Source organism: Rhea americana, unplaced genomic scaffold (genome assembly GCF_003343005.1).
Source record: "Rhea americana isolate MKP2758 unplaced genomic scaffold, rheAme1 scaffold_763, whole genome shotgun sequence".
NCBI classification, from domain to species: domain Eukaryota; kingdom Metazoa; phylum Chordata; class Aves; order Rheiformes; family Rheidae; genus Rhea; species Rhea americana.
Window position 1 is genome coordinate 14,523 of NW_028186938.1, and position 9,746 is coordinate 24,268.

The 9,746-nt window shown below is 65.0% G+C and overlaps 1 protein-coding gene across 1 annotated transcript; it reads left to right on the forward strand.

Moving 5' to 3' along the window:
* Positions 1–805: 805 nt before the first annotated feature.
* Positions 806–9,318, forward strand: SYVN1 (synoviolin 1). The gene is made up of 16 exons (XM_085322331.1): positions 806–864; positions 962–1,144; positions 1,805–1,897; positions 2,040–2,192; positions 2,344–2,392; positions 3,208–3,311; positions 3,427–3,553; positions 3,793–3,892; positions 4,042–4,107; positions 4,581–4,697; positions 4,949–5,109; positions 5,298–5,435; positions 5,533–5,649; positions 5,777–5,963; positions 6,240–6,397; positions 6,889–9,318. Exons 2-16 carry the CDS (start codon positions 1,013–1,015, stop codon positions 7,041–7,043), a joined length of 1,857 nt encoding a protein of 618 aa, XP_085178457.1. The 5' UTR covers positions 806–864; positions 962–1,012; the 3' UTR covers positions 7,044–9,318.
* Positions 9,319–9,746: the final 428 nt, after the last annotated feature.

The window sequence follows — 9,746 nt, forward strand, 5'->3', positions numbered from 1 at the left end:
CGGCAGCCCGGCAGCCCGGCGTCCGGGACGGCGGGARGCCCCCCCGAAGGAGGGGACGAGGGTTTGGGGGGCGGAAACGGCCTCGGATCCGGGTCTCGGTCCGGGGACGTTCGGCCTCGAACGCCGTAAGCCGAGCTCAGMGCTCGGAGCCCTTTTGCGCCCCGAAAGCAGCGGCCGCGGGCGCCGCTCGGCCCCCGGCGTTCGACCTCCCTCCGGCTCTGCTCCGCTGCCGTATTCAGGGCAGGGCCGGCGCCGAACGGGATTTAATAGCCGGGCGTCCTTGCTGAAATCCTTTTGGGAGAAGGAGGCTCCGACGGGAGCCGAGCTGCGGGCGAAAAGCTCCTTCCGTCGCGCGCCGGGCGACGGCTCGGAGCGGTTTCGCTCGCGGTCGGAGCTCTTTCCCGACAGACGCGGGGAAGAGCGTCCGGGGCGGCGACGCCTCGACCCCCGGCKCCGCGTCGCTGGCTTCCGACGGGATTTTTTTTGGGAGCCTTGGGAACTGATTGCGAATACGGAGGGGGGAAAAAAGCGGCTGTAGTCGGACAGCGCCGGTGGTTTCGGGGCGGCGTTTTCCCGTCCGGCTCCGTCCTGCCCGACGGAGCAGGATAAAAACCGCCCGAGCGTTCGGAGGAGCCTCCCTCGGCTCCGCCAGCCGCCGACCCGCTCCGCTCTCCGGCCCCGGGAGCCGGCGGCTCGGCGAGGCGGATCGGGAGATTTCGCGAGGCTCGGCCGAGGGGATTTGCCGGATTAAAGCCGGCCGAGACCGCGGCGGAGCCGGGCGCGTTAACGCCGGCCGTTTCAGAGCCCCGACCTTGMGCCGCGTCGCTGGGAAGCCTTTTCCGCCGGGCTGCGTTGAGTGGGGAGGTGAGGGCGGTTTGGGGGGTGGTTTTGTTTGTTTGGCTCGTTTTATTTTATTATTTTTTTTTTTTTTGCCCTTTCTCCTCGCGTTTTGCGCTCAAAGCCGCCGCGCCGCCTTCCTCGCGCAGCTCGCCGGGGCCGGGGGGGGGCGGAGATGTTCCGCACGGCGGTGATGATGGCCTCGAGCCTGGCGCTGACGACGGCCGTCGTGGCCCACGCCTACTATCTGAAGCACCAGTTCTACCCCACCGTGGTTTATCTCACCAAATCCAGCCCCAGCATGGCCGTGAGTACGGGCACGAGCGGCTCCCCCTTCGCCTGCTGCAGGGGGGGGGGTTTATTTTCCCCCCTCCCCATCCCCGCTTTCTGCCTCYTCTCCCGCTCGGATCGGGCGGCCGAAGCGTCCGCGGCTCGACCTCCTCCCGCCCGTGCCGGAGCTCCGTCGCGGCCTTTGGCCCCGGGGCGGGAGGGTGGAATTTTCTCCAACAGCCTCGAACCTCCTCCCCCCTTTTTTTTTTGTTTGGGGGGGGGGATTAGTTTTAACGGCTCCGGCTGCTTTTTGAGGCCGGCGCCTCCGTCGGCCGCGGGGTTCCGGACCTCGGAGCCGCCTCGCCGGGCTGCTTCGCGGTGCCGGGATGAGTCACGCCAGGCCCCGAAGCGTCGCCCGAAGGCTTTCGCTCGCCCTCACTTCTGCTTTCCGCCTCCCCGCGGGCCGGTGACCGAAACAAATCTTTCCGCTCCGCCGCGTTTGCCAAAAACGGCGACCCTCGGGGGCGAAGCGGCGGGCGGGTGCCGGAGCCGGTACCCAGCTGCCTCTTTCGAATTACGCTCCAGGCCCCAAACACGGCTTTTTTTTCCCCCGGCTTTTTTCTTTTCTTCCGGCAGCAAACGGGCCCGCTCCGCATTTTCCTTTCTCCGATTATTTTCTTTCCCTCCTCCCCTGCAGGTTCTCTACATCCAGGCTTTCGTGCTGGTTTTTCTTCTGGGCAAATTTATGGGCAAGGTGTTTTTCGGGCAGCTGCGAGCGGCCGAAATGGAGGTGAGCGCGAGGGGGGAGGCGGCGGCGGCGGAGAGGTTTAAAGCTTTTGCCGAGCTGGAGAGGCCTCGGATTCGCCCTCGGGCTCGCGGATCGGCGGGCGGCCCGGCGAGCTGCCCCGCTCTGCCTCTGCTCGCCCCCGCAGCACCTGCTCGAGCGGTCGTGGTACGCCGTCACCGAGACCTGCCTGGCTTTCACCGTCTTCAGGGACGACTTCAGCCCCCGCTTCGTGGCCCTCTTCACCCTCCTCCTCTTCCTCAAGTGTTTCCACTGGCTGGCCGAGGACCGGGTGGACTTCGTAAGCGCTTCGCCGGCCGGGAGACGCGCTCGCCCCGCGGTGGGGAGGGCCGAGCTCCCCCCCTCCTACCCCCCACCCCGCCGGCGGGCTGCGGCGTCGGGGAGCGAGCGGAGCGAGGGGATCTCAGCTCCGCGTCCGCCTTTYCCCGCAGATGGAGCGGAGCCCGAACATCTCCTGGCTCTTCCACTTCCGCATCGTCTGTGAGTACCTCCGGCCTCGCGGCGCGGGAGCTTCGCCTCCTCGGCCGCTCCGCCGCTCACGGCGGGCGGCGGCACCTGCTCAGGAAAGATAATTTCGGCAGGGGCCATTTGCATAAGGCCGGGGAAGAGGCAACGAGGGGGAGAAAAGCCGCGTGCAGCCGAGCGCGGCGCTGCTCGGACGCGATAACCTTATCGAAACGCTGCCGGGGCCTCGCCGCTCCGGAGAGTTCCCCCTCTTCCCGGGTTCGCCAAGGCTTTCGGAGCTGCGCGACGGCTCCCGGGAGCTGAGCGGCGTTGGGTTGCAGGGGATTTAACGAGCTTTGCTTTAGCTAGGCAAAGAAACGGCACCTCGGAGCCGCGGGGAAATAGCCGGAGCCGCGGCCGAGCGTGTTCCCGCCTCCGGAGCAGGGAGTTTAGAGGCGTTCAAAACATCCCCGGAAGGAATCGCACGCGCGTGCGTGGGAGGGATTTAGCCGTAAGGGGAGATTTCAGACGCCGGAAACGCGGCTCGGGGCGGAAGGGAACGAACCGYCCCGGGGACGGGGCCGTTGCGACCGAGCGAGCCGGGACGTCGGCCGCGGAGCCRTTGGTAAACCGCTCCCAGCTGGCGTTCCTCACGGATCGGCCTCCCAAACCCTGTTGTTTGGGTGGTGGGAAGCGTTCTGGGAATGGTTCAGAGCAGCTTTTACTTTRTTTTTTTGCTCAGAGTCGGGGGGTCTCTGCGTCCTGTTTTCCCCCAGCCAGGTTCGTGCTCCGTCTCGCGACCTTTCCGCCCGTTTTCTTATTCCATTTTTCTTTTTCTTTCCCTTTCCCAGCGCTCATGTTCCTCCTGGGCGTTCTGGATTTCCTCTTCGTCAGCCACGCTTACCACAGCATCCTCACGCGCGGAGCCTCGGTCCAGCTCGTGTTCGGCTTCGAGGTAGGGCGAGGAGCCTCCCCCCTCTGCAAAATAAAATAAAATAAAATAATTTTTTTAAAAAAAAGAAAGAAACGGGAGGCCGGGCCGCCGCGACCCCGCCGCCTCTGCCCCGCAGTACGCCATCCTCCTCACCATGGTGCTGACCGTCTTCATCAAGTACGTGCTGCACTCCGTCGACCTGCAGAACGAGAACCCCTGGGACAGCAAAGCCGTCTACATGCTCTACACGGAGCTCTTCACGGGTGCGTCGCCCTCCTCCTGCCGGCCTCTCCCCGCTCCCCGAACGGCTTCGGCGCTTCCCGGCGGCTCGGCGACGGCTTCGGAAAGTCGTTTCCGCGCCGCTTTTTATCCCCCCCTTTCCGAGCTGCCTTCCGGCCTCCTTGGATGGGGCTCGATTCGTGCCGGAGCGGGAGGGGGAACGGCTACCCGAAGCGTTTTTCTTTATTTATTTCATTTTTTTTCCCTTTTTTTCCGCCCCTAGGCTTCATCAAAGTCCTGCTCTACATGGCCTTCATGACCATCATGATCAAAGTTCACACCTTCCCGCTCTTCGCCATCCGCCCCATGTACCTGGCGATGAGGTGAGCTCGGCCTCGGAGACCCGAGCTCGGCCTCGGAGACCCGAGCTCGGCTTCGGAGACCCGGCTTCGGCCCTGCCCGGAGGGGGGGGGGGAACGAGGACCGTTTCCCGGGAACGCGCTCAACCCCGGCGGCTCCCGTCTCGTTCCAGGCAGTTTAAGAAAGCCGTGACGGACGCTATCATGTCGCGCCGGGCCATTCGCAACATGAACACGCTGTGAGTGTCCGGGAGAGCGTCGGCTTTGCCCTGGCGGCTCTTCCCCTGCCGTCCCTCGCATCCCCGTCTCCGGCGGAGCCGGCCCGGAGCTCGTTTCGGCTGCCGTGGCTTCTCCTCCGCGCTTTGCTTGCGGCTCGGGAGACGCCCCGGGGCGAATTTAGCCGCGGTGGTGGTAGCAGAAAAGCCGGGACGGGTCGGAAGGATCCGCGACGGCTGCGGGGAGGAGGTTCGGCCGGYGGCTCTGCTGCGAACGGCTTGATTTTGGCAAAAAAAATAAGGCGGTGGGCGACGGCGGGGCGAGCGAAGGGGTTAGCTGGACCCACGGCTGGCAGGGAGGACCCAAGATCCTGCCAGCCTTCCCGCGTCCTCCCCGGCGGTCCGGCAGGAAGGGATTTTTCCGGAGGTTTCCGGAGCCCGGTGAAGCTCCCTTCGGCGTAACGCCGCTCCCTAAGCTCCGTCGTCTCCCCCTCCAGCTACCCCGACGCCACCGCGGAGGAGCTGCAGGCCATGGACAACGTCTGCATCATCTGCCGCGAGGAGATGGTGACGGGCGCCAAGCGTTTGCCCTGCAACCACATTTTCCACACCAGGTAGGAGGAGGCCGAAGGCCGTTCCTCGCCGGCGGGGCTTTTCCGGAGGGGGTTCCCGGGATTCTCCGGAGTCGGAGGGCGGTTTGAAGGGGGGAGAGGGGGGTGGATGGTTCCTTCCCGGCCGCGCGGAGGGGGATTTAACGCGGGGTCGCGGAGGGGAGGGAAGATTTTTTTTTTTCTCCGGGTTGCTGACGAAGAGCGGCCGCGGGATTAATTCCCGACGGCGGTTTCCGTATCCCCCCCCCCGGCAGCTGCCTGCGGTCGTGGTTCCAGCGCCAGCAGACGTGTCCCACCTGCCGCATGGACGTGCTACGCGCTTCCCTCCCGGCGCAGCCGCCGGCGCCGCCCGAGCAGCCCGAACCGGCCCAGCAGCCGCCGCCGCAGACCCCGCAGGTTCCCCAGCCGCCCAACTGTGAGTGCCGAAACGCGGCTCGGTTTCCCCGGGCTCCGCCGAGGGGGGAATTTTGAGGGAAACGCTAGTGATTTTGGGAGTGACCCGAGCCGAGAGACCTGCTCTGCCAATCTGGGACGCCCGAGCTCTGCTCCGGAAGGACGTTTTAAGGAAACCCGTAGTTTTAACTCKCTTTTCTCCCTCGGCAGTTCCCCAAGGAATCCTGCCCCCTTTTCCTCCGGGGATGTTTCCCTTCTGGCCGCCGGTGGGTCCCTTCCCTCCGGTCCCCGGGGTGCAGCCGGCCAACGGCGCCGAAAACGCCGGAGCCGCCTCGAGCGCGGCTTCAGGTGAGCCGCCGGCTTTCCCTTCTCCCTGCCCCGATGCCGTTCCCCAGGGAAACGTTCCCGGTCTCCCTCCACCCTCACGTCTCTCCTCTCCCCGCAGCCGGCGCCGCGAGGGCCGGGGACGCCGCGGCGACGTCGGAAGCCGCTCCGGCGGGAACGGTGCCCGGGCTTCCCTTCCCGCCGCCCTGGATGGGAATGCCGTGGCCGCCGCTGTTCGGTAAGCGGAGGAAGAGGAACTCGCCCCGCGTTTCGAGGCGCTTAATCCCGGCGCGGGGAGGAAAAGCCGATGTCCGTGGGGCTCCCGTGATCCCTCGCCCGCTTGGGGTTGTTTTCCCTTCTCCCAGGTTTTCCTCCCATGCCGGTGCCGCCGGCCGGCTTCGCGGGGCTGACGGAGGAGGAGCTGCGGGCCATGGAGGGCCACGACCGGCAGAACCTGGAAGCCAGGCTGCAGTGTCTGCAGAACATCCACACGCTCCTGGACGCCGCCATGCTGCAGATCAACCAGTACCTGACGGTCCTGGCGACCATCGGGTAACGCCGCCGGCGCCGCCCGGGCCCGACCCCGCGGCCGTGGCGATGTTCTGCGTGGGGATCGAGCTCTTTCCCCCTTCCCGGGACGGGCTGGGAGGAATCCGTGGGGTTCCCGCTGCCGGGAGGCGGGATGGGGGAGAGATCTGGGGCCGGCAGGAGTCCCGCAGGGTGGACGCGGTCAGTAAAGCGTTAGGAGCTGCCTGATTTTGGGGTGTTTTTAATTTCCTTCCTGTTTTTTTTCTTTTTTGATGATGTTTCCTTTTATTTTTCACCCAGGTCTCCTCGCCCCGCTCCGCCCCAACCCCCCGCCGCCGCTGCTTCCTCCTCCTCGAGCCGGGATGCCCCCGCCGCGGAGCCGGCCCCGCTCCGCGCGCCGGACGCCGCCTCGGCGCCTGCCGCCACCGCCCCAGAGCCCGACTCGACGGCTTCCAACGGTGCGTGAGCGCCGGGCGGCGGTTTGTCCCCRAAACTCGCGGCATCCAACCGCTCCGGAAAGCCGGCGTCCGAAAGCCCGGTCGTCCGATCCTCCTTCGGGAGCGGGACGGGACGGGTTGATTCGAGCCGCTCTGCGGCTTTTTTGAGCGGGTAGGGAGGAGAAATTGGGGCTGGGGGGGGAGGGAACACCCAGCGAGGCACGCGAGCCCCCCACGGAGGTTTAGGCAGGAAAAGGGAGGGAGAATCGGCCTCCCTGAGGCTCTGACAGTCCCCCGGYGCCGAGACTGGACCCCGTTTTAAGATATCCAAGCCTTTAGGCAGGGATTTATTTATTCAGGGCACGCTGGAGGCACGATTCCTTTTTTTTTTCCCAAGCTGGAGGCGCCTTATCCCGCTTTTGGGACGTTTATCTCCTTGCGCAGCCGCTTTTGTATAAATTCAAAGCGATTTTCCCCCCTCAAACGCGCGCGGTTCCGCTTTGTCCCCTCAGATGCGGCCGGGCTGGCGGGCGCCGAGGGCTTCGCGCCTCTCGCCGGCCCGGAGGAGGAAGGAGAAGAATCGTCTCTGCTCGGGGAGCCCGACGCCGCCGAGCTCCGGAGACGCCGGCTCCAGAAACTGGAATCGCCCCCTTCCTCTTCGCACTGACGCCCTTCCTCCGCGGCTCGTCTCCGTGACCGGTTTTTTGGGGCTTTGATGTTTCTATTTTTTTTTTTCCCCTCCTTGCTGCTCTTCTTCCTCCCTCTTCCCCCTCGCCGAAGACGAAGGCGCGGGGACAGCGGCGGAGCCGGTCCCGTTGTCCCTCCGCGTTAGGGGCCCTCGCGTGCGGAGAAGCGGACTCGTCTCGAAGGCCGAGGAGCCGGATTCAGCCTTTTTTTTTTTTTTTTTTCCTTTTTCCTGCCTTTTTCTGCCCCGTTTCCGACTGAAAACCCCAAGAAAACCGCGGCCTGGAAGCAAACCCGTTCCCGCCTTCCTGTCTGCGACTCCGGCCTCGTCCAGCGCCCGCCGGCTCCTCGTCGGAGGACGCGGCCGTCATCCGCGGCCGCCTTTTCCTCTCCGGCGGGCGGCAGCTTCTTTCCCGCCCGTTCTTTTCCCGCTTGGATCCCGTTTTCTCTCTACCTCTGTGGAGTCCCCGGGCTCTGCCCTCCGCGACGGCAGCCGGGAAGACGTTCCGAAGAGCCGCCTCCGCGCCGGGCGGCCGGTTCAGAGGCCGGAGGAGTCGATRAAAGCGAGGGAGAGGCTTGAAAATTGCTCGGAAGCTCCCGGTTTTCACCCGAGTTCTTCTCCGAGCGCTTTGGGACGGGCTGAGGACGAATCCCCGCGTCTCCGGGAGCAGAAACGCGGCCGGAGCCTCTCCGCCCTCGGCCGCGACGTCCCCGTAAGGCGCCGGCGGCTCCGGTTCCCGCTCGGGGCTCGTTCCCSTTCGCTCTCTTCCCGCTTCGTTTTAGCAGCGTTTCGGGAAGGCTGGGAGGCGAAAACCCGCTTCGGCTCCGGCCTGGCGAGCTCCGGCGGGGGGTTTTCCTTCGCCTCCGCTCCGTGTCGCTCGCTTTAACGCTCTCCCTTTTCCGGAAGGGCTCGTTCYGGCCGGACGCTCTCTTGCCGATCGACAGTATTAGCAGATCTCTCCTAGGAACGGCCTCGGCTGCGGGGAGCCGCGCCGGGGAGCCGCTCCGGCGCGTCCCGAGGCGGGGAGAGGCTTCGGCGTCCCGCACGGAGATTTTAATAAACTCTCCGATTCTCGGGTTTGATCCTCTCCCTTTATCCCTCTGCGCGATTCCCGAGGGAGCAGCCGGGCTCGCGCCGCGTCCCTGCCGGCGTCGGGGAGCCGTTCGGACGTCCCGCGGCTGCCGGCGCCGCGAGGCGGCTTTGAGTCTCGTTTCCTGTTAACTCTCGGCTCCCGCCTGCCTAATTCCCACCCGAGGCAGGAGCGGGGAGCGGCCCGGAGCGCCGGCCTCCGCGCGACCCCCCCCGGGGACCCTCGGACCCTCCGCGCCGCCTTCCCCCTTCCCTTCCAGGGACGTTATCACTCTTCAGTGCCTCTCTTTTAACCGAAGCGGCTTCTAATAGCAAAATATCTCAGGGAAAACAGTCGGAGACAGCGCGGGAAGCTCGGGGGACCTCTTCCCCCTGCCCTTTCCTGGATTTCCGGGCGGCGAGCCCGAAGCGGGATAATTTGGCTTTCCCCCCCACCCCCCCGCGTCCGTAACCGTGCCGGAGGCTCCAGGGCGAGGCGAAGCGCGGGCCGGGGAGGAGGGGAGCGGAAAGCGTTTCGCCGGCACCTTCTCGCCGTCCTTTTCCTGCCGTTCTCGCCAGGTCTCCCGGAGCGGCGTCCTCTTCTCCGGGTTAATTTTGGGGGGTGGTGGAGGGGGGGGAGGAGCTCGTTACCGAAAAATAGCGTGTTCTGAGCAACTCGGCAATAACRAAAGCGGTGGTTTTTGGGAACTCGAGCGTTGAGGAGGCGCCCGGGGTCTCCCGGGCTCGGGGCGGAGTCGATCCGGGCGCCTGCCGCGGAGCGCCCCGCGTGGGGCTGGGTTTTGATTTCTTTTTTTTTGTTTGTTTTTAAATCTTTTTGAGTGGAAAAGCGAGAGAACGTTCGGATGGTTCCGTTTGGCGTTGGGCTTTGGGAGAAACGGAGGCCGCGGGGGCGCGTCCCCGGCTTCCTTGGGCTTTTCCTTCCTTTAGGGGTTGATTTAATCCGGGGGCAGGGGAGGGAGGAAAGCGAAGAAGCAGCTCGCTAAGGACGAGTCTGGCCCGGCCCTGCCTCCGCCGCTTCCTTTAGATTTCTCTCCTTCCCTTCTCCCCCGTTTTCTTTGCGCGCGGCAGAGTTCACGTTGGAGGAGTTGGGTAATTATTTAATTTGTAAATAATGTACAAATTTTTAATAGCTTAATTGTATATACAGCGAAATAAAGATTGCATTAAAGCTTGGCGCTCGGCTTTTGTGCGCGGGTTGGGGGGGGGTAGCGACCCCGCGCGGGCCTGTCCCYGGCCTCTGTTGTCCTCCAGGCCTTGGTCCTCCAGGCTCTTCCCTTGGCCCAGGTGTCACGGGGGGGCTGAGGAGCCCCTTGGTGCCTCTGGTCTCTCTTCCCCAAGCGTCTCTATGGTTTTTAAGGCGCAAAGTGCCTCTTCTGGCCCCTTCCCACCCCTCCCRAAGCCTCTATGGTTGTCAAGGCGCTGTGGCCGCTCTGGTGCCTCTTTCCCCAGCGTCTCTATGGTGCCTGAAAAAAAGCCAGRTGGCGGCTGTTGTCTCCCCGCTGCTCGCTCATCTCTATGGTTGCCCGGTGGTAGCCGTTCTCCCCGCTTGTCTCTGTGGTTGTCAGGGAGCCGCTTGACCGCTCTAGTCTCCTTTTC